The sequence below is a fragment of the Lepisma saccharinum genome, chromosome 3, assembly GCF_977018435.1.
Source record: "Lepisma saccharinum chromosome 3, izLepSacc3.1, whole genome shotgun sequence".
Taxonomy (NCBI): Eukaryota; Metazoa; Arthropoda; class Insecta; order Zygentoma; family Lepismatidae; genus Lepisma; species Lepisma saccharinum.
In genome coordinates, this window is record NC_139231.1 from 87134199 (window position 1) to 87159369 (window position 25171).

Consider the following 25171-nt stretch of genomic DNA (forward strand, 5'->3'; position numbering starts at 1 on the left):
GTTTCAATTTTAGTAGCTTAGTGGCTGTATGTGCCGATGATTTTGACATGCCCACCTCTTGTGAAACAGGGCGTAGAGGTTTGTTTGGAGAACGTTCTAACGCTGCACCAATATCATCGAGTTTTGCTTCGGTTAGAATCCGTCGTTTTTGCTTAGGTGTTTTAAAATTTAACGATCCAGTTTCTCGTAATTTAAGGACAAGATGTCCAACCGTATTTCTATGTGGAGTTGAAACGCCTGGGAATTTCTGTACAAATTGCCTACACACGTCTCGTCACGAGTCTGTTTTCACGTAAGTGTCATACATAAAAATTCTTTGTTCTAACATGAACCTTGCGGCTGGCATTCCAATCGTCTCACTGACACAACACACATACACACTGCAATAACACAAACAAGTAACGGCAAGTAACCAAGAATAACACTCTTGCGCACAGTACGAAATTAACACGCTCTTGGTTTACATTGCTCGCCACTATATTCACAGCTCTGTCTTCATCTAGTCGCGAAGGAACAAAAAAACTCGAGCTCGGAGATATCGGATTGCAAGGAAGCTTACGAAAACCATTCACTTTTAACGGTTTCGTCTGCAGCGTAATCTTGATACAGTGTTGCACATTCGAAACCTCCAAACGATCCCCATCGACACAAAACTCTTTCAAGGATATAAACTTAAGCAGGACGTTACTGGTCAAATTTATGATTAAAATGTTCTATTATCTGTGGCTCTTAACATCGTTTCTAAAGCGTATTTTTGTGTGTATATAAGGGCAGAACTTGGATGAATTACAGATGATAAATTATAACACAGGTTAGTGCTCGTTTTGCAATATTTATATAAATGTCTGCATATGTCCATAAAAATAAGCGGGCATTACAGGCCGCAAATGTCGGCATCTCCGTCAGCGCCGCCCGCCACGCTTCTCCCGATCTCTCGGCTGAAGATTGAAATGAACGCACTGTATATATATATATATATATATTTTGCAATCAGATAATGGCTCTCCAAATATGAATTTTTTGTGTAAAATTTAATTTTCTTCTTCTGATTGTGTCTTTTGGTAAGGAGATACAAAATTTTACCCGAGAACATTTTGAGAAGAAACAAAACCAACCTCAACTCTACAATTTGAGAAAAAACAACCTCTATTGTCTATGGTAAATAGTTTTGCTTCAACTTCGTGTGCGTAGCACTGCACATGCTTGAAAACCACCTGTCCTGAGAGGTTTACAGGCAGAAAGCTTAATGGTGAGAATTGTAATGCTCTGTCGTAAGAAGGCTTTAGAGGATTTATTTTAGTGATTGTTTCTCACCTGCTGGTGGGATGAGGTGTAAGAAATCCAAAAGTCATCCTCACTTTCACTGCATCTGTTAACTGCATGTTGCAGGCCAACAAGGATCTGGCATCTGACCTAGTCAGTATAATAGGTGTAGGGTGGGTGTTGCCATTATATGTGCTGAGTGCCCATTACAACCGGAGCTTTTAACCTAGGTAAGGAGATTAGTTCTCAGAGACACTTGCTGATTTTAGTTATGGTAAGGGGAATTATCCATTATGCACATAATAAATAATGCGACCAGTGCAAATTCTGATGCATCCAAATTTTTCATTTCAATCAATCAAACCAGCTGGTGTCAGTTGGGTGTCTTGAACAAGAGGTCACAGAATTGATTCCCAGCTGGGGCACATCAGCAGTGGTTGAGATTCCATTTTAAACTGTAGGTCCGCCCCTCATTACTCGGAGGATGCAGTGGACTTAAAAACAACCTTTTGACATTTGGATACAGTTGAAACTATATGTGTGGATGAGTGAGTGAGAGAGATGGATAGATAGATAGATAGATAGATAGATAGATACAGAATGAGAAAGAGTGCCAGAAGGGAGGATAAACAAAAATGGCATAGGACACAGTAAACACTTCCCACAATTGAAGAAAAGTTTGATATTTCGAGGTCATGACCTCATTTCACAGTAGGTAGAAAGTATGGAGTACAAAAACGTAGAGGTTGCGAAAAGATTCTTTCACCAGTATTTACTGCAGGATGGATGGTGGGTGGGTGGGTTGTGGTTAGGGGGAATGGGAGAATACTTATGGGTGGCTACGTTAAGTCCGGGGGGTATGGTGGTGTGCATTCCTGAAATGTAGGCACTTTCCCATCGCCTGCGGGTGGAGGTGTGGCTCCATGGGAACAATTGATGAAGGTGGTGTTGTGGCTGTTGGTGTGGGTGGCGACAGTGAACTCTGAGTTTTGGGTGGAAGCTCTGTGGTTATTGATGTGGAGGTTCAGGGGGGTAGCGGTTTCACCCAGGTAGAAGTAGCCAAAGATTTGTAAGATGCGGGTGTATATTAGGTTGGAGAAGTAGCCCTTTGGATGAAGGGTAAATTCATCAGCTGCAGTCAGGATCTGGAGGGTGGGGGAGGTGACATGTATGGGGCAGGTCTTGCATCTGGGTTTGTTGCACTTGTGGGCTGGGGGTGGTGGGATGGGAGTGGTGGGTGTATTATGGACCAAGATGATGTTGAAGTTGGGAGGGCATTGGAAGACGACCCTAGGTTTGTCCCGAAAGATGTCTCTGGTGAAGGGATCAATGTGGAGAATGGCAAGGAGAGAGTGGATGGTATGTTTAATTTTCAGGAGGTGAGGGTCGTATTGGGTCATCAGAGCAGGAGTGTTGGTATTGGGTTGCATGTCACGGGTGTGAGATGTGGCTCTGGTTATTTATTTGTTGATGAGGGTGGAGGGGTAGCCCCGGTTGATTAGGGCTTGGTGCAGGCGTAGGTTGTAGTTTTGGTGGGATGAGTTGAGGCTTTGGCCTCTAAGGGCTAAGGGAATGGTATGACTTCTTTGGTGGGGTGGGGATGAGAGCTGGAGAAGTGAAGATACTGGAGGTGGTTGGTTGGTTTGATATGTATGAATGTTGTCAAGTGGTCTCCCACTATGTGGATATCCACATCTAAGAAGGTCACTTGGTTATTGGAGTGGAACCAGGTGAATTTGAGGGTGGTGAAGTTGTTTAGGAAGGTGGTGAGGGCGGGTTTGCCATGTGTCCAAAGGAGAATAATGTCGTCAATGAATCTGAGCCAGAGGAGTGGTTTCAGATGTTGGGAGTCTAGGAACTCTTGTTCCAGCCTGCCCATGAACAAGTTTGCATAGGAGGTGGCCATTTTGGTTCCCATGGCTGTGCCACATACTTGCAGGCAATGCTGGTCTCCGAAGCAGAAGTTGTTGCAGGTGAGTACAAGGTTGGCTAGTTGAATCAGGAAGTGGGTGCTGGCTGGAACTGTGTGGTTTAGGTCGGCTGTTGAGGAATGATTCTGTAGCATGGAAGCCATGGGCATGGGGAATGTCAGGTATATAGGGAAGTGACATCAACAGTGGTGAGGATGGTGTTGGCTGACAGAGGTTGTAGGTTGTGGATGATGTCAAGGATGTGGTTAGTGGCATGTAGGTAGGAGGGCAGGCTCTGGACAAGGGTTTGGAGATGGGAGTCAACAAAGGCTGATATGCGTTCTGAGGGTGAATTGTAACTGGACACAATGGGTCTCACAGGGTTGTTTGGTTTGTGGATTTTGGGGAGGAAGTAGAAAGTGGGGGGTGCAGGGATTGTCTGGTATGATGGTGGAGTTGGATAGGCCTTCAGGGGGCCTCAGGAGAGGACAAATTCACGTGTTTTTTTTTTTCAGATGTGAAGTGGATAAATCAACCGTGGTGGGCTTGTAGGTGGTAGGGTCGGAGAGTTGGCGGGAGGCTTCCGCCACATAGTCAGAAGACTACTGTGGTGGACCCTTTGTCGGCAGGGAGAATCTTGATATCTGGGTTGTTGCTGAGGGATCGGCGGGCTTGGTGCTGGTCTGGGATTAGGTTGTGGTGGGATGAGGTGTTTTGGAGGTATGGGAGAATATTTAGTGGGTGCCTAAGTTGAGTCTGAGGGGTATGGTGGCGTGCATTCAAGAAATGTAGGCCCTTTCCCATCGCCTGCAGTGGCTACTGAAATTAATCGAAAAAGAAAAAAAAAACATCTTTGTGGATAAAAGTGAGTACTAGTTTCTCCGTATTTATGACCTTCTTAGATGTGGATATCCACATCGTGGGAGACCACTTGGCAACATTCATACATATCAAACCAACCAACCACCTCCAGTATCTTCACTACTCCAGGTCTCACCCCCACCATTCCCCTTAGCCATTAGAGGCCAAAGCCTCAACTCATCCCCCTCATCTCGCCAATACTACAACCTACGCCTGCACCAAGCCCTAATCAACCGAGGCTACCCCTCCACCCTCATCAACAAATAAATAACCAGAGCCACGTCTCACACCCGTGACATGCAACCCAATACCAACCCTCCTGCTCTGATGACCCAATACCACCCTCACCTCCTGAAAATTAAACATACCATCCACTCCCTCCTTGCCATCCTCCACAGTGATCCCGACACCAGAGACATCTTTCAGGACAAACCTAGGGTAGTCTTCCAATGCCCCCCCCCCAACCTCAAGAACATCTTGGTCCATAATGCACCCACTGCTCCCACCCCACCACCCCCAGATGCAAGACCTGCCCCATACTTATCACCTCCCAAACCCTCCAGATCTCAACTGCAACTGGTGAATTCACCCTTCATCCAAAGGGCACCTGCCACTCCTCCAACCTCATATACACTCTCATCTGTCAAATCTGTGGTTACTTCTACCTGGGTGAAACCTCTACCCCCCCCCCCCAAACCTCCGCATCAATAACCACAGATCTTTCAACCAAAACTCAAGACTTCACCGTCGCCACCCACACCTCCAGCTACAACACCAATTGTTTCCATGTAGCCACGATACACCTATTACCTCAGCACATTGACACCTCCATGTGCAGGCGATGGGAAAGGGCCTACATTTAAGGAATGCATTCCACCATACCCCCCGGACTCAACCTAGCCACCCAATAAGTATTCTCCCATTCCCCCCTAACCACAACCCACCCACCCACCATCCATCATGCAGTAAACATTGGTGAAATAATCTTTTGGCTAAACCCGTGTTCTATCACTTGTTTCTGGCACCACTGTGTTGACGGACGCAGGTGTCAGTATTCTGTGCCTCTATGCTTTTGTACTCCATACGTTCTGCCTACTGGCAAAATAAGGTCATGACCTCGAAATATCAAACTATTCTTCAATTGTGGTAAGTGTTTATTGTCTCCTACGCAATTTTTGTAAAAATACATGCCAGAAATACGAGGGTCACTATTTATATTTTGAGCCTTGGCAACACTGATTGAAGTTAGGCGCGATTTGACGTTTGCACGGAATCGTCTGGCATTATTGACCATAACATACTTCAAATGTTTTGTCAATAGCTTCATTTGTGTTGTTTATGTTGCCTTGGAGATTGTGCGACAACAATAAAATGGAATTAACTCGTGAACATTTTCGTGCGATGATTTTTGACGTGGATTATCAAGACAAGAGTGCATCGATCAACTTATTTCCACATTTGGCGATGAAGCCCCATCCTTTGCCACTGTGAAACGCTGGTATAACGAATTTAATCGTGGCCGCCATTCGCTCACCGACGAGATTCGCGAAGGTCGTCCAAAATCAGTTGTTCAAGAAAACAGTGATGCTGTGCAAAACCTAATATTGCAAGATCGTCATGTGACATACTGTGAGATTGAGGCAACCATAGGCATTAGTTCCACCAGCATATATAAAATATTACATGATCATTTAGCTGTGAGAAAGGTATGTTCTCGTTGGATCCCACACAATTTGACAAAAACTCAAAAAGACGCTCGCGTCAATTGGTGCAAACAAATGCTCAATAAATACAATCGTGGTGCTTCAAAAGACGTATATAAGATTGTAACAGGTGACGAATCATGGATATATGCATATGAGCCGGAACGTAACCAGCAGTCGACTGTATGGGTGTTTCAAGATGAACCCAATCCAACAAAAGTTGTTCGCGCTCGAAGCACATCGAAACAAATGGTCGCCTGTTTTTTTGGGAAAACTGGTCATGTGGCAACTGTGCCTTTAGAGGAACGTAGAATGGTCAAATCTGAATGGTACACAACAATTTGTTTGCCAGAGGTCTTATGTCAAATACGGAAAACAAACAAACGCCGTCGGATCATTCTTCATCAAGACAATGCCAGCTGTCACACATCTCATCTAACAACCGACTTTATGAACAGTCAAAAAATCGAATTGATGGGTCATCTGCCGTACAGTCCTGATTTGGCTCCCAATGACTTCTTCTTGTTCCCGAATGTCAAGAATAAATTGTGTGGACAACAATTTTCGTCGGCGGAAGACGCCGTTGATGCGTTCAAAAACCATATTATGGAGGTGTCTCAAGAAGATTGGAAAAACTGCTTTGACAAATGGTTCGAACAAATGCAAAAGTGTATTGACCATAAAGGAGAATACTTCGAAAAACAAGAAAGCAGTTTTCAATGCCAAATTCCTGTTTTTTCATTGTTAGGCTCAAAATATAAATAGTGACCCTCGTATACACAAAAAAGACACTGTGTGTTTATCTGTCATTTTTAATATGCAATCCTGGTAGCATACCTCTGAATCTCTGAATAAAATAATTAATATGAGTCTGTGGTGGCTCAGTCAGTAACTCGTCTGACTAACATGCTAAAGGTCCCGGGTTCGATCCCCGGCCAGTTCAAATCCGGAAACTTTTCTAATGATGGAAGCGGCCCCAGCGCCCATCCAGCGTCGAATAACATGGGTACCTGGGGGAAACCGTGGGGGGTAGAGGCGGTCAGGGGCATGATGCTGATCACATCACCCCCACTCACGACCGGAACGAGAAAATGTGGGGTGTTACCCCCACACCCCCTATACGCTTTCATGGCGTAGTGCTATGCACAGGGGAGCACTTTACCTTTTTCTGTCTGATAATGTTCTATGCCTGTGTGTTTCTGATGACAGCATTATCCTTTTCAGGTATCAAAGAGTATCCTGGTCCTTGATGAAATAGGAAAGATGGAAATGTTCAGTAAGAGTTTTGTACAGGAAGTGAAAGCTGTCTTCGCACACCCCTCCACTGTAATTCTGGCAACTATTCCCATTGCAAAGGGAAAACCTCTGCCTCTCGTTGAAGAAGTGCGCAAACATCCACAGGCAGCAGTTATTCATGTAAGCATGGGCTCAAAGCAACACAAATATTAAGGTGCTTTGTTATTACAGTGGAACCTCAATTTTAAATTTTTCTGGGGACCAAGGTGATAAAAAAACCTTCAAATGCATGAAAATGTTAAATTGTGGTAAATTAACATTTTGCTATGTTGGAATGTACGAGGGCTATTTTTTTCCTACCTCTGCTAAGATGAGAATGTAAAACACGAATGAATATGAAACATTTATTGCATAGAAAATACAGCTACATCTCTTAGCTACTTTTCTACATAATTGCCATATCAATTAAGGCACTTAATGGCACAAGTTTCCCCATGGCCTCCTAAAAGAAGGCTGCCACCTGGCGATGCAACTAACTGTTCACAATGCCCTTCAGCTCCTTGTCACTCTTAAACTGCTGTCCTCTTAACCAGTGTTGCATTCAGGTGAAGAGGTGAGAATTGTTCATGTTCAGTGATTAATCTGGACTTCTCCAAACCACTTCCGTTACAGTAGACTTCCTTTCTTGATGACCCGCATCATGGACATTGGTCTTTAAATTTTCTGCACCATTCTCGCACACAACTGATGATGAATTTTGGCTGCATTATGCCTTCAGCTAGAAGAAAGGGAATTCTGGCATGCAGTTCACACTTGGTAGGTGCCTTGCCTTTATCATCTGGGACATGTTTACATGCTTGCTACTCAAACACTGACTGAATGTAATGGCTTACATACTGGTGTGTGGCCAACAGAACGACGACTGAGCAGCACTGTATCCTATGTGGTTCTTTACTTGTTGGGAGGTTAAAAAAATAGCCCTCATACAATTGGGAAGAGGGAGGGGGAGGGGTGCAAAATCTGGGAACACACAATCGAGGTTCGACTGTATCTTCCTCGCACTCTTGTTGATAAGGAATTCACATAGTCAACTCTCGATTCAACGACCTTTCACAGTTCCCGGGAAAAGTGTCAATATTTCGAAGGGTTCGTTATTGGAATTTGCCCCAATTTTCTGCTTAAACGGAGCTCAAACGTACACAAAGGTGCCTAGGAGATGGTAACACCATTTATCCTGGTAGTTATACAACCTGTCATGCACAGGATGCATGTTGTGAGAAGAAAAATAGAACATGAAAATGTTTTCACAAAAAATATTTTAAAATAATGTTACTTTCTTTCACACAGTCGTTGCTTTTCCAGGAAATTCTTACAATTATAGTTCATGAGAAACCCGTTTGCACCGAGACCTATGGAAAGGAAAACAATCTCTCGCTTACTGCAAGCGAAACTCGAAGAATCTTGACACCAGTCACACTGGCGCCAGCAAAAAGTCGGGAGATAATCGGGCAGAATAAATGTTGGATTTTATATAGGTCTACTGGAGCATTGTCTATTACAAGATTAACTGGTAAGATTAGATCTCTCGGGAGAAACAACATAACCTTTCTAGGCACCAGACACACACACACACCAAAAGAAAAAAAGAGGCGGGGCTGTAATTTTCGTTCTGGTTCGGCTATGTAAAATACATCGCAAAAAAAACAAACACGTTTTCTTTTCTTCAACCAACTTCATTCACCCTCCCCCTTCCCCATTCAAGGGAGCAGTCCAAACTCCTTCCTTGACTTGCATTGTAATCCAGTGTGAAAAAGGAAAACGCGCAACTTGCGATCTGTCTTCACCCAATGCGTATTCTAGGACACATCATTAAACAGTGTCCCAGTCGAAAGTCATTTAGGTTTGGAATTGAATTTCACTTTAAACTGTATATTTAGTCCCGATTAGCCCATCAGCATAAAATGAACTGAAAACTGAACTTTTTAATCGATCTCAGCGACCGTTTCTACATTGAGCACTTTTTTTTCTTCACATGAATGGTTCTGAAGAAAAGCAGATGCAAAGTAAATTTGTTTTGCTTATCAGAAGGTGCAGAACATGAAGTTACTTCTTGTTTTCCTTTCTGGAGATAGAATTTTGTTATCGTCAAATCAAAACAGCTTTGCGAGATTCAAAACAATAACTTTTTACCTTCGCGCTGGATGAGTCATTGCTGTTATCGGCAAGCAAAAGCTTTGCAGCCGCTAGACAAAACACTGGCGCCAGCTGCATCATAAAAACAAGGAGACCGGCTGGAAGTTCGAGCAACAGGTGGTGCAAGAGAAAAATCCCAGCATTTTAAAGATAACGCAACTGTCAAAGACGAACTTTTAACAGCAGTGTAAAGAAGAAAGAAATGACCCTTGCTTTACGTTTTACAATGCAACAGACAATAATACGGGTAATATTTCCTATGCAGACAACAGCATAAAAAAAAAAAGACCTGAATTCTGCAATTATCAACATTGCCGTGCACACCAGTGGCGGAGAATAAGCTGGGAAAGGGGGGGGAGGAGGGTTAATTTTTTTTTACTGTTTTTGTTCGTTTTGAGGGAGGAGAGGGCAGAGGTCAAGTGCTATTGGATATCACTCAAGCATGGTGTGGTGGTGTCTATTTTTAGTTCAGACCCAATTGTGAGCGTTATAGCGCTCGTGAAGGGAATGAGTGGGGAAAAAAACAACTCATTTTTCAACTTTTTTCCCAAATTTTTCACGGTTCCCGGGAAAAGGGTCGTTATACCCTGGGTCGTAGAATCGAGAGTTGAATGTATTGCAGCTGGTTTCAGCTCCAAAAGTTGGTGCTGAAACCAGCTGCAATATGTGAATTCCCTATTGACAAGATTGTGAGAAAGATACACATGGCATTCAAAAATATTTTATTTGCACGCACAGCACAATAAAAAAATATGCTAAAACTGGTCCCAAGCTCTCGAATTCTTCTTTTATTTTGGTCTGAACTTTATGCATTTTTCATGTGAATGTCGTGAATACAAAAATGTCCACAAATTACAATTTTCTGTTATTTGATATTTTTTTTAGTTGTGGCAATTAACTTTTAGCTTCTCTTTCAATATGCCATGCATAAAATGGTTCCTGGAATTATCATGGCACTTCAGGGGTAAAAGTTGCAACCTGGCTAATGGTTTCATGATTGCCCATGGTTTATTAGATGAATTTAAAAGCATTACAATCCAAGTAAAAAAATTCACAGTTTTTGGGTGGAAAAAAACAAACAATACAGAAAGCAAGTTAATTAATTATAAGAGATAGTATATCTTAATATTGAGAAAAATGTTGCTACATATTCTAGGTGTCAGTTCTGTCTGACATTCAGTGTACAAAACTTGGAATCTTCACAACACAAAGAAATAAACTCTTATTCAAAGTTCCAGTGGGAAAAAAGTTTCTCAATCAATTGCAAGATAATGTATTCCCAATTAATATGAGAGAAAAATAATATTTCTCTTGGTTCTTTCAGGTTGATCCCAACAACAGAGATGGTTTAGTGGATGAACTTAGGGAGAGACTACTAGCAGCAATGTGAATAAATTGAGTAAGTTAATAAATTATATAATTTGAAGCCAGGAGACTGATTATTTTACACCATGAAAAAAATGTTAAAAGAAATGTACCTGTTTTCAGTTGTGACAAAATTGTATTTAATTTTTCTTACAACTTTATTAAAACATTTGAGAATCCGTAAGACAAACGTAACGCTAACAAAGCTGATCTGTCATGATTTTGTGTGCTCGAGAGAGTGAATGTGTACATCCAGATTGCATTACTTTGGTTTTTATGTTCTCCCTCTTTCTGCGGAAACAAGCTAATGTGCTAAATGTGGTTTTCCATTGGGGAAAGATTTCTTTGTTTTGATGACATATATAAATCTTGCATCAATATTTTTTTCCAACCCTGATCAGCACAGAATTTATAAATTTGTCATTTCTTATAAGTCCTTGATAGCCGACAAAAAAGAAAGTTTTTAAAATTCCACATTTGAAATGATTTCAACTATTCACTTTTCTTTAGAATAAAATTCATGTGATCAGAGTTTGTTGTAAGTTCATTTTAAATAGGCTAATTGGGACTGGATCTACAATTTAAAGTTGATCCAAACCATTGTTCCTCTGCCAGGGATTTGTGCAGGACTCCTTAATTACAAGGCAACAGTGTAAGCCAACATGCTATAGAAGATGTCAATGATTTCTGTAGAGGTGTGCAAGTAATTATCAGGGAACTTACATCCACAGGTAGCAAGCTACTCACTAAACCCCGCGACAGCAGATTTTATGTATTAAACCACGCGAGAATGGCGCTCAGCATCTCCCATGCAAGTCTTGCCTCAACTGCAGAGCTGTTCGTATCACAGACAGTGAGAAAATCGGCAGTATTGCAGCAGGACTACATTCTGTGTGCACGTTTATGTCTATTATATGCGAAAAGTTGCTGCAAACTTAACCTGTCGCGGGGCTTACATACTTCACGGAAGCATATAGTAAGCTTCTTTAGAAGTTCAAATTGAATGTTAAAATTCACAAATAATGTTACAGAATTCATTTATCCTGTAATGTATGATTGGTTCTGTGATATCAAAGCTTTATTACTTTACAAGATTGTTTGGTACATATTTTTTTCATACCAAAGTTTTTTTTATAATGAGATGATTTAGTCTATTTAAATTTTGATCCAGATTTTTGTCCCATCCTGTATATGTCTAATGTAAAAGAAACTGCATGATATATTATTCAATGATTCTTTATTTATGAAATTTCTGGCACTAATTTTTGATCAGACTTGAACATATTTCTTGTTCTTAAGTTGAAGAATTTTCCCCATAGTTTCTTTAAAAGATTAGGTTAATGGCTCATTTAAACTTTTGTTCACTTTATGCAAGATGTTCATGTAACAGAATTTATGTAGACAAAAAAATATCATTTTTATCATTTGTTTAGCTGTTATCCCATACACAAAATACAATGAAACAAACACTTAAATGTTGTGTGGAACTGTACACAAATATAACCTCCAGCATGGGATCTGATTGCTGGCTAGTTTCAAAAAGCTTCGTTACAAACTATGAAGCAACTTTGTATATCTTCTATAAATAACATTTATGTTAAGCCCTGAGGAAAAGAATGACGAAAAGTGATTTTCTTCAAAAGATAACATTCTGCAGCACAAACCTATTCACAACATTTACACAAACAATTTATACTTTAAATTTGTTTTCTACTAATCCAGATACTCAACATTCTAAAAGTAAACAAGATTCCTATGAGAATTAATTCAAATGTTAAATTCCATTACACAAATAGAACAGCAACACAAAATACAGCAAAGGAAGATGAATATGATAAATGAAAAACACAAATTCATACTTCACTTGTAAGAGTACTTTTTTTTTTTCAGGTAAAGCTCTATAAATGTGTTGCAACCTCCATAAAAAAAATGTCCACCCTCTGCATTTAGAAAACCTAGCAGTACCTTGCACTGTGAAGGTACACATGCACTTCGTATTTACCACTACTACGGCAGATCACAGACTAATACACTATTGCTCACACATTATGCAATATGCGTATGTGTTGTCATGTGATAAGCAACAGATGTCCTACCAAGAATTTGGAGCACCAAATCTCTTCGTGATAGTTGGCTTGCTGAAGACAGCCAATGAGATCAACACTAGCACAAGAGGCTCAGCAATGAATTAGCATATGCCATAGGTTTCACATTTGGATGAGGCTGGAAAAGAAGAAGCAAACATATTATCACTAATCAAGTCAAGGCTGTGGTGTTGATCAAAATATCTTCAACTCCTCTATGTGTGATTAAAATGTAAATACAGCACCTTTCGGGTTGCACAATTGGATTTTTTCCCCCCAGATTAATTCATTCACTAAGGGTACGGCATCTGGAGTGGAGATAGTAGCGCATCAAGGTGGCAGTAGTTGCATTTTCTCCTGTTTGGCGGTGCTGGTGTGTGTTTCCTGACTTGCATCGTCTGCTTTCCATCTTCCAAGTGGCGTTGCTGGGTGGTGGTTGAGCTGTTTGTTGCATTGTGTTGCTTGGTGTGGTGTAGTTCTTTGCATGGATGGAGGGGGCTCAGAGTGGAGGCACTGCATCTTTCCTTCACCTGGTCTGGAATTTCTTGAAGGATGGGATGCCAATTTGGGTGTGCCTGTCCATTGTCCAGGTTCTGAGCTGGTGTATTTTCGATGATGGCATGGGTTTCTTGATAGAGCTGGTTGGGTGAAGTATGGAGGTGCTGTGAAAGGCCTGATCCTGGTGTGTTTTGTGTGTTCATGGATCCATATTGATCCATTCTGAACAGTGTAGATGTTGTGGCATTGGCAAATGGCCTTGTAGACATCAGGGGATGCAAGTTTGGGTAGGTCTCTTCTGATTTGGGATACAGGTTTGAGGGCCTTGGAATTTTGCTGATATGGTGGGGTGATATGGAAAAGCGATCCATTTGGGTTTGGGTTATCTATCTCGTGGATATCTGAACTGGGCTTTTGCTTTTGGACACCACATGAATAATCCCAAACCCAAATGGATTGCTTTTCCATACCACCCCACAACATCAGGCAAATTATCCAAGGCCCTCAAACCCTTCAACATCAGACTGGCACACAAACCTGTATCAGAAGATTGATTGATTGTTTGATTTGCTTTATTTTACTTCACTTTTTGTGCCACTTTTGGCTAATTTGCAAAGATGGGGATGAGTGATGATGTGATGAAATTGATGCCATATCCATGCTCAGGATGGGATTCGAATCCAAGACTCCTGGCATCATGGTGTGATGTGCTAACCACTCTGCCCAAATCAGAAGAGCCCTACCCAAACTTGCATCCCCTGGTGTTTACAAGGCCACTTGCCAATACTACGAGAGCTACGCAGAACCATCGACACAGTTCAAGGAAACATTAATGAACACATGAAAGATGCCAAACAAGACACACCAGGATAAGGCCTTTCACAGCACCTTCACACCACAAACCACTCCACACAACCGGCTCTATCATAGAAAACATTATCAAAGAAACCCATGCTGAACCCGGACAATGGACAGGCACACTCAACTTGGCATCCAGTCCTTCAATAAAATCCCAGACCACGGGAAGAAAAGATGCAGTGCTCCTGCTTGACCCCCTCCATCTACACAAAGGAAAGCAACTACACACCACTGGGTAACACAATGCAACAGGCTGCCTAACCACCACCTGAAGATAGAAAGCAGAAAGTACAGCAGACAAAGCAAGCCATGAAACATGCATTAGCACCGCCAAACAGGAGAAAATGCAAGTACCACCACCCAGGAACTGTTATGCACTACCATCTCTGCTCCAGACGATGTACCCTTAGTGAATGAAGGCAGTGAGCCTTCGAATTTAATCGGGAAAAAAACTGTCCAATGCAATGTGGGAACACGAAACATCACGTAGGTAATACTTAAACTGTGTTTATCAAATCCATCATGAAAACACCTTTATGGTTCAGAGCTTTCAAGTGCTTTGAGAAGTCATGATCAGGGGTGTTAATTGTGGTTGAAGTGGAAATAAAAGTCACTTTCACTGTCATCCAAGCTGAACATTCTTAATACACAATCTCTTGATACATATTTCCAAAGTTGTTTTGGTTTTATAAAGTCCAGTTTTTTAAAATAATTATAAATTATGTTTGTTTCATTTTTTTCTTACGCACTGGTATGTTAATTTGATTATTGTCAGTGTGAATATGGAAGGAAAAATCACAATGAATTTCCAAGCATGGTTTCTTTTAAAACCCATCAGTACAGTCAAACCCCGATTTTAAGTTTTCCAGGGGCCCGTAAATAAAAAACGTAAAAAGCAAGAAAGCATAAAGGAGAGGTGAAACTCAAGGATCAGTAAGAAACTAGTACACAATCGACTTTTTAGGGGGTATATTTTGTCAAAAATTGTTTAACAATGGGAAAGAAGTACAATTATGAATTTCTAAGGTAAAAAGCAAGACCTGCTGTGAAAATCAATGACTGATTAACAGGGCCCACTTTCGAGGGTAGGGGGCGGTGGATGACTACTTCCAACTGCCACCTATTAGGTTCAGTTTATGCATCTGATTGTGTGGGATCTCCGTTTACTCTGTAAACTGGTAATTAGTTGCTAGTTTTAGAAGTCCTGGATAATTAGAGGGAGATGATCATTTATAGCTGGATGTTAAGCATCTTTATATATTGTAATCAAAGTGTCCTGAGAACATGCAGAATGGTTCAGATCCCAATTTGAACTGCATATGTATCCAGTCCTAATCACCCCAACAGCATGTAGTGCTTTGTCAAACTTATGCATTTCTAGACATCACAATAGGCAGATTGTTATCAGTGACTTGCGCAGGATTTTCCATAGGATGGCATAACGTATAGTTTTTATAGTAGTCAGCCCTCACCTTGCCATCTTTTCCTGGCTTTTTTTTTTAGAAATGCTGGCCAAATGGGGAGTATGACCCCATCAACCCCCCCCCCCTCTTGAGCATTCTACTGATTGTTATTTACATCCATATTAATCGATGATTTATTATTGGATTTAGAAGTCTTGCGGAGAGCAAATACCCCTTCTATCAAGAAGAAAAGTGGCGATTATATTATCCTTAGCATCATGTGCATTTCCTTCCTGCACTGCTCTGTGTGTTCAAGGTGTTTATCAGGGGGGGGGGGGGAAAGCTTGTCTTTTTTTTTTACTGCTTGCTTTCTGCCTGGTGCTCATGTTTCCTAATCATAAAAGCAAAACAACCTTCTGCGACGAGATTCAAAACACTGCCCTTTTTCTTCCCTTCCAAGTGGATGAGTCATAGCTCTGGAGCCAGGAGACGAAGCATTGGCGCCAGCTGCCTGCTGTTCACAAACACCCCTCCGACACGGAGAGCTGCTAGGGGAGAATTTCTGTCCCCAGGCAGGCGAAGCTTACGCTGACATGGTTGTCGCTGTGTCTGACACACATGTTTGCTGCGGTCGGAAGGGAACCAAGAGAATTGATTCCCATGTTGTTTCAACATTGCTTCACGGGAGGTATAACAAAATGGATTTCAGTTTAAATGTGTAAACTATTAAGTGCACAAACGAGATGGTTTAATGCTGGGTATTACTTCAATTAGAAGCAGCGAAGTTAAAGATAAAAGAGGAATGTCTGGCAACCCTAGATCTGCAGCAGCAGACACCTTCCTCGCACATTGGTTCCACTTGACCGTAATATCATAGCATATGCGTAATACTTTGCATTAAGATTTTTTAAAAAATCCAGCTAACAAATAAGGTTTCTCACCATGCAAGGGACAGAAAGATCGAAGGAACCGACGGTTCCCTATCCTCTGCCTTCGACTGGTTTATAATGGGAGAGGGGAAGGGGGAGACAAACAGCTTGTGGAGCGGCACCAATGTACTTGAACTGTGCTCATGCGCGGCCAAGTTGCAGAAAGAAAAAAGGAGAGGGGGGGTAGTATCACTGCTTGACGTTCTCCTATTTTGTCATGTCAATGCTTTCGACATACGAGCAAGATTTCCAAGGCAGCACATTAAAGAAAGAGAAATGGGCTGAATCGATCAATTACTGCATAGTTGTGCACATTGACAGATTAATGAGCTTGTTGGGGAAGGGGGGGGGAGGGAGGGAGATGGGCATCTTTTGTTTTTTACTTTTAGTATGCTATAGTTCTTGAATGTGCATATTCAGGTTCAAGAGCACCTGCGTAATTTTAGACATCAGACAAAAGGAGACAGGAGATCGTTTTCCGCCTTTATGTTAATTCATTAAGAAGTTTTGTGTAAGAGAGAAAAAAAAATAGGGGCAGAAATACTTGGCACTTTGCACTAATTACAAGACTAATGATGATACCATAGGGGGCATCAGAAAGTAAACACCTGCCCTTCCACCCCCCGCAAAGGGAAAAAGGTGAAGGTAAAGTTCCCCATGCACTTTGCCTTGATGCATATATAGGAGGATGTGGGAGATGATGTGATCAGCACCATGCTCCACCTGCCTATACTCCACATATTCTTCAATCTCTACCATTTTGAGATTATGTGATCAGCAGAATCAAACCCAGTCTTCATCATGGCAGTCAGATGCCCTACCGACTAGGCCACCACGACTGCCCAGCAAATGAGAAAAAGTAAATAAATATATGCTCTTTTGGCCCAAATACACATTTTAATGGCATTTATATGTGCACTAAATTTGGCTGCTCTCAGAAAATATTGCTGCACCCCTCGTATATTCACTAATTTTTCTTGGCCCCGTCACTGTACAACACACAACTCTCATAATATGCACAAAGAAATCATTCTCTGCCTCACATAGAATAATACATTTGCCCGAACTCCCCCCCCTCCCTCATACAATTGATTTGACAAGAATATTTTTGCCGTCAATGAGTAAACTATCACCCTGTCTGCCGATAGAAAAAAATAATCACTTTACTTTGTGCATTATAAACTTCATTCTCATAACCAAATGAAGGAGCATTCGTGAAAAAACTTCAGATTAAAAATAATCAAAGTATACCCCTCGACAGGTTAAGTTTGCAGCAGGTTTTATGTATTAAACCGCGCGAGAATGGCGCTCAGCATCTCCCGTGCGAGTCTTGCCTCGACCGCCGAGCTGTTCATATCACAGACATTGAGAAAATCGACAGTATTGCAGCGGAACTATATTCTGCGCGCACGTTTGGGTCTACATAGGCGAAAAGTTGCTGCAAACTTAACTTGTCGCGGGGCTTAGATCTAATCGTATTTCCTTAGGAATCTAAACGACTTTTTATTCATTCAAGAAAAAATGAATCTAAACGACTTTTTATTCAAGAAAAAATGAAGTTGTTATCAGATATGGCACATCCTTCTTATTTTTTTCCAATTCCAACACTGCAAAAAAAAAAAAAAAAAAGGAAAAGTTTTTACAAACAACCCCCCCTCCTCTCTTTTCTTGTTCCCGTGAGCTAGGAAGGATTCCATAAATGTTTGGGCAAAGAAGCGATAGGTGATAGTCCTGTCATCAATTTTCCACTTCCTTTTTTGTGGAGGGGGGGGGGGAAGTGTGGACAAAAACACCTGTCACACATGTGTCCAAACTCTAGGGAAGGCAGCATTTAGCGAGAATCGGTTTGGCAACAGTGTGCTTGTCTGATCCTGAGGCAGAAGGATCAGCCCATTTCATCTTCACGGGGAATGCAAGAAGTGCCGTTTTTCCTTCCTGTCCATCAAGGGATGCAAGACAAATGCAACTTGCGTGCCTCCTCCCCCCCCTTCCCCCCAACAGAACCATGCCTCTTCACTCCCTTCTCTCTCATGAAAAACCTAACATCTGGAAGTTCAAGGTCGAGGGGTGAATGGAAACACCTGCAAAAGGAGGGAAAAGTTGCATAGTCAACAGACCAGCCTTCTGGCAAATTTACCACCTCAGCACTCCTGGGAAAACGTATAAAGCGTGAAAACTAGAGTTAGAGCGAACGTAAGATCGAAATGAACAACCTATTATTTAACACAGCCTTTTGCTGGGGCCTCAATGGCTGAACATATTAAGCGGGAAAACGTATAATGTGAGAATGTAAAATCGGGGTTTGACTATTACATTTTTTAGGTAAATATGTAATTCAAGTTTAGATCTATATATGAAAAATTTTATAGACTTTCTATCAGTAGCAGTAAAATTTTCATATTAATGCAAATCAGTAAAAACAAGAGATTTACCTGAAGGATGTCAATGTTGACAGGAGGTAGTAATGTGACAAAAAGTTGTTGACTGGCACCGAAATCTGTTTTTTTTTTCTTCTTTAAGAAGTTCACTTTATGCACAGATAGGCTAATAGGGACAACTTGACCTACAGTGGAAAAAGTGGGAATCTGAACCACTATGCCTCCACCGAGTCATTGGCACAGACAAAGCTTCAGGTTAAATCCTTTGTTTAGTACCAATTCATTATTGTTCAGCATAATACAGTGGAACTCCAATTTTAGATTTTCCTGCATTATGCATTCAATTTTCATAGTCCCAACAGAGTATAAAGTTGCAAAATTTTTCCAGATTTTACATTTTTCCTGCATTTTGACCCAGAGAAAAATTTAAAATCGAGGTTCTATTGTACTGACTTTAATGGACTAAAGAAACTATGACAGAAAGAAAGGAGTCAAAAACTTACCACAGCTTCATAGGATGTGAATTGAGGTTTCATGTCCTTTCCAAGTAATGTTATATAAGCTCCTTTGTTTCCCATAGTATCACTGCACAAAAGCAAACACAGTTTAATACAAATATCAGTCATGGACACTCCTGGGTTGTAATGGTACCAGTGGCTTTAGATAGAATCATTACAACTCTGAGTGTCTGAGACTACAAACCATACAAACTCTCCAAGTTCTTTGATTTGAAATTTCTTTTGCTACAATTAATGGAAATAAGATATGTTGTGATAACTTTCCCAATCTTCATACAGTTTCGAAACATGTCTATACATAACATTTACAAGTGCCTACATAAAGTATGCATGCTAATGGTTTGAAATGTGCAATGACAGATTTTGCTATAGATTTATGCTTTCCATTGAGATCACAAAGATCTTTCTATAAAGGTAACCGAGAAAGTTCTCTTAGATTTTCATGCCAAAAAACTCAGTCAAACATAGTCCCTATCAGCAGCAATGACCTGTCTCAACGTTCTGGAAGACCATGGTTCCAACTGTGTTTGAACTCTGCAGAATGTGAATCAAAGACGACATAAAGTGCAATTGGAACTGTTTCTTCTAAAGTGGTTGTGCAGCTAATGGTGCAGATGGTAATAAGATGGGGCAAAGTCTAGGAAATAAGGTGGATGTATCAGTGTTTCCCACCCAAGGTGGAGAATTGTGCCACGAGTGACCTTAACCACATGTGGCTTTGCATTTTCCGCCAACAAGGGAGGTTATCTAAGTGTCCCCCTCCGATTTGCATGAAACTTGGCCGTATGTATAGAGGGGCCCAAAGGAAGAAATACATGTTTTTTTTTTGTTTTAGGGGGCAACCCCCCCCCCCTCAAATGTCAAGATGAGAAATTGAAGTGGGGATATGATCCCTGTGTCCCCCTCCGATTACCATGAAACTTGGCAGGTGTATAGAGGGGCCCAAAGGAAGAAATACATGTTTTTTTGTTTAGTCTAAAAATAGGGTTTAGGGGGGAAAAAAACCTTAAATATCAAGATGAGGACAAATTGAAGTGGGATCTGACCCTTGTGACCCCCTCCGATTTCCATGAAACTTGGCAGGTGTATAGAGGGGCCCAAAGAAAGAAATAAGTGTTTTTGTGTTTCAGTTAAAAAACGGTTTTAGGGGACAAACCCTCCCCCCACTCAAATGTAAAAATGAGGACAAATTGAAGTGGGGATCTGACCCCGAAACCATGTAAATATGGCGTAGGAAGAACACACACATATAATTGGAACACACACAGCACAGAGCTGTGTTTGCCAGTGATATGAACTTCATATCTCAAGTGTCCCCCTTGTGCATCTGCCAGTACTATTAGCACAGAACTTCAACCACCATTGTCCTTCACGATAGCACTTGCGTTTGGTACCGACAATCCTACAGTTCTGTGCTGTGTGTGTTAGAATTATATGTGCGTGTTCTTCCTATGCCATATTTATGTGGTTTCGGGGTCAGATTTTTACTTCAATTTTTCATCATCTTCACATTTGAGGGGGGTGCCCCCCAAACAGTTTTTTTTAGCTGAAACACAAAAACATGTATTTCTTCCTTTGGGCCCCTCTCATACACCTGCCAAGTTTCATGGAAATAGGAGGGGACACTTAGATAACCCTCCTTGTAAGTGGAAAATGCTATTCATGAGTGCTAGCACCATGTTTTTCCAGTACCCTGAGCAGTCCACCAAACACTGAACATAACCTTCTTTGGATGTATTGGTTGTTTTGGAACAGGTTCATGTGATGCTAACCAATGGCACTGTGGAGTATCGTAAAGAACCCATTTCTTATCTCCATGGCAAAGTGGTTAGGACAGCATGCTATGACATAAGGGGTCCCAGGTTTGAATCCCAGCCTGGGCATGGATGTTCTTTGTGAGTGTCCCTTCTTCAATTTCATCACTCATCCTCATCTTCGGGATTAGCCAAAAGTAGCAGAAAAGCAAAGCAAAATAAACCAAATCAATGAATCAAAACCCACTTCTCATCGCATGTAAGAACTCTGTCCATAAAGGGATCCTTCTCCAGATGTGACAGCAAGGAAGCACAGGGTCACGGCATGTGGGACCTATTGATTCACCTGATACAATTTTCCAAGTTGGAGATGATGATGAATGGTTTCTGCACTGGCATGGATTCCTTCTCCCAATTCGTCACATGTTCAACTATTGTTAATCTCCCCTTGCTACTGTCATGTTTGTTTCAAGTTTAAACTTCTATAGCACACGTATCCTATCATGCTGTTTGGAGTACCCATGCTTCGCGTGTTCTCACTGGCATTTATGTCGAATTGCACTGACCATAACCTGATTGTTGAATGTGTATACTCATCAACAACTGGCTATCATCTCATCAGTCTAACCTTGGAACTCGCAGTGTGTGGTAACTTTCTTGGTTACCTTGTAATAGTTAGAAGCAGAAAAAAATTAAATTATAATTCTCTTACCAGTAGTTAGGAGCTGAAAAAACAGTAATGCACTTTCCATTGTGAGCCACTTCATAGCCTTCATTCTTCACTTCATGGCTCCTAATAATATACTCTAAATTATTTTTCTGTAGAAAATTTTCTGTTACATCTGGACCAAACTGCACTCCTACCCCTCGTTTGCTTGGTGCACGCCCATTTTGTGGTTGGGGATCAGACCAAAGCAAGTCACACATCAACCCTAAAAGCCAATTAATATTGTGAAAGTATGATCACCTAAGTTGAAAGAAAATACATTTATAGAGGCCATTTCTAATAATAATCATAGTTTTTGTTTTTACTGCAGTATGAACATGACTGATTTATAGCTTCAACAATGAGCTAAAAATGATAGATGACAAAAATATTCAGGTCTTAATTTTTAATCAAATATAGAAAGTTTGCTTTTCAATATGGCATTATAGAAAGTTTGCATACATAAATTAAGAAAAAACAGAAATTTACCTTCTTCTGGTGGCTGCCTGTTTCTGTCAATTTTCCTTATGTCGTCCAAAGTAACATCATCCTTTGAAAATAGGCCCCCATGCATAACCTACACAGGAAAAATTTACTAAATAATATGCCATAGTGCCATAGTGTCATTAGCAACTATATTGAGGGTACATCATATGAAAAAATCCATCTTGGTTAAGTTGAAACAGGACTTACATTAAAACAAGATTTTGAAATTTGCTAATACAGTATCATATTACTTATTTATGGTAGTAAATGCAAAGTGTCTTTAGTGATGAACAGTGGAACTCCAATTTTACATTTTCATGGTTAAGGTGTTCAGGACCTAGCCAAAGGCCACATTAAAAAATGACTGATTCCATGTCAACTCAGGCCATGACACCCACCGATTTAGATTTCAATGAAACTTGGTGTATTTGTTAATATTATCAAGGTATGAACACACATAAAATTTTTCTTCTGTAGACCTCATAGTTACGGAGAAATAGGAGGCTAAAGTTTCAGAATTTTGCATGGATCGGTCATTGCTGAGGCCAAGGTGGTAGCCTGAAGTGATTAACAGAAAAAGTTATATCTCCGAGTCAAATCGACGTATCACTTTCATTTTTTTTTCTAAACTTTAGAGATATATATGTATATTCCATTTTTAAAGTTGTCACCAAGATTCCTTTGCACTGAGAGACAGAAAAAATAGTGTATTGCCTATAATGTTGATTTTTTGTGTCAACGTATGTTACTAAAATTGCATTGTCACTAAAAGGCAGAACAGTTACAATTTTTTTTTTTCAAATTTGAAGCTTAAAGTATGTTCTGGAAGGCTATAAAATAAAATTATTGAATTTACACTGTTTCTATTAATAAATCTTCATTAACACAAATTTTATGTACATGCATATGGGTCATACTATGCCAAATGATCAAAAAATGAACTTTTCAACCCAACCATTTCAGATTTTCATGAAATTTGGTAGAAAATAGCAAGGTAAAATTTTAGCAGTATTCATACTCATACATCAGGGTTACAAATATTGTAAGACATGTAGAATTTATGTGGTTACAAAGTCAAATGAAACAATTCATAACTTTGCTTCCAATAATGGTATAACTTTCATCTTGCTTTTTTGATTGATTGACTGAGTTGGTGTTTTAAGCTCACTTTATACACTGTAAGGCTAATCGGGACTGGACCTACAGTATAAAGTGGGATCCGAACCACTGTGTGTCTCCACCAGGTATCGAACCCGGGACCCCTTAATTACAAGGTGACGATGCTACCATTGCGCCATCGGGGAGGACCTAACTTTCATCTTGGGTTTATTTTGAAGCTAAGGAAGTACAATTTTCATAGAAAAATATCTTTATATGAAAATATTGAAATTCTCATTTCAATTTAAAATATTGAAATTCTCATTCTTATAGAATATTTCTGTATGAAATGATATACACTGCTCAAAATAATTAGGGGATCAGGCAAAAATAAGTAGGGGATCAGACCAGATATGTTGTCAGCACCTGTATGAGCTACAATCAGCTGCTAAAGACCCGTAAACGAAAGTTCCAGTGCCTGAAACATGACGTAACCTTTGCACTGGTGATATCAAAGGGTAGAGGGGAGGAGAGAGTGAGTGCTGGAGTTATATGCTAGTCGTCTCTGGTTAGCTATACAGTTCAGTTGGGGAAGGCAAAGGTTCAGGTGAGAAAGGCAATGCTGCATCAACGTGATTTACCAGAAGCTATGGCTCGGAAAGCCATAGGAAGGATTAAAGCTGGGCAGTCACAACGCCAGGTAGCACACACCATTGGAGTGTCGCAAAATGTGATTTCCAGACTATGGAATCGTTTTGAAACAACAGGAAGTGTTCGCAGAAGACAAGACAAAGGTCATCCACGAGCAACAACATCGAGGGAGGACCGTTATCTCTTAATCACAGCCCGTCGGAACAGGGGGCAGAATGCAACGCTACTGCAACATGCCTGGCAAACAGCAACGGGACCCAGAGTGTCATCTCAAACTGTCCGTAATCGTCTTCATGAAGGTGGCCTCTATGCACGTAGGCCCATGGTGTGTGTTCCATTAATGTTACAACACCGTATAGCCCGTAGAAACTGGGCGCAGGAACATCGTGGTTGGGGACATTCCGAATGGAGGTCCGTTCTGTTCACTGATGAGTCGCGATTCAGTGTGGAACCTGACAGTCGACGTGTTCTCATCTGGAGGGAACGCGGAACACGAAACAACCCAGCTTTTGTGCAAGAACGCTCCCGATATGGTGGCGGTGGACTGACGGTGTGTGCAGGAATCAGTATTGGTGGACATTCGGACCTGCAGATCATCCGCGATGGCACCTTGACAGCTCGAAGGTATAGAGACGAGATCCTCCGACCTTACGTCGTGCCTTATGCTGGTGCTATTGGTGATTCTTTCAGTTTCATGGATGATAATGCTCGTCCACACTAAGCTGGGTTGGTGGACGACATGCTGGACCAGGAGGGTATCGAGCATCTGCCCTTGCCAGCTTGCTCTCCAGACTTAAATCCAATGGAGCACATCTGGGATGCACTAGGCCAACAAGTTGCAGCTCGATCAGCACCTCCCAAAACTCGTGCAGAGCTGGAAATTGCTTTCTGGCAGAGTGGCGACATATCCCACAACAGCTCATTGTTTCCATGCCACGCAGGTGTGCAGCAGTATTGGTCGTTAGGGAAGACCATACACTATACTAGAGGAGAGTTGCTGTAGTGTTTGTGTCTGTTTTTGTGCTTTTTTTGTGCTGTTCTACTGATGCTCTAATTGTCATATCGCGTCACATGTCATTAATGTCATTAACATCAGGTATCATGACAACATATCTTGCTGTAACTAATCTCAGAATGAAATAAAGGATCTGGTATTAGTGTGCCTACATGAGTTTTGATATCTGGTCTGATCCCCTACTTATTTTTGCCTGATCCCCTAAATATTTTGAGCAGTGTATATAACTAATTAACAAAGCCAAAAAAAGAGTGATTTTTTT

At 41.0% G+C, this 25171-nt stretch overlaps 2 protein-coding genes across 3 annotated transcripts in view; one reads left to right on the forward strand and one right to left on the reverse strand.

Moving 5' to 3' along the window:
* Window positions 1–10883, forward strand: part of LOC145985223 (cancer-related nucleoside-triphosphatase homolog) — a 53086-nt gene extending 42203 nt beyond the window's left edge. The window contains exons 4-5 of the mRNA XM_083118976.1: window positions 6962–7153; window positions 10491–10883. Coding sequence (XP_082975102.1) covers window positions 6962–7153; window positions 10491–10556 — 258 coding nt within the window. The 3' untranslated portion in view covers window positions 10557–10883. The remainder of the gene's footprint in view (window positions 1–6961; window positions 7154–10490) is intronic.
* PpD3 (protein phosphatase D3) overlaps window positions 1–25171 on the reverse strand; it is a 63941-nt gene that overhangs the window by 1955 nt on the left and 36815 nt on the right. Inside the window, exons 8-11 of one of the 2 annotated variants that reach the window (XM_083118973.1) lie at window positions 22149–22236; window positions 21666–21885; window positions 19185–19266; window positions 11630–12754 (exon numbers count right to left, since the gene is read on the reverse strand). In XM_083118973.1, coding sequence (XP_082975099.1) covers window positions 12695–12754; window positions 19185–19266; window positions 21666–21885; window positions 22149–22236 — 450 coding nt within the window. In that variant the 3' untranslated portion in view covers window positions 11630–12694. Of the gene's footprint in view, window positions 1–11629; window positions 12755–19184; window positions 19267–21665; window positions 21886–22148; window positions 22237–25171 lie in introns of those variants that run through there. The other variant, XM_083118974.1, reaches the window with a different exon arrangement.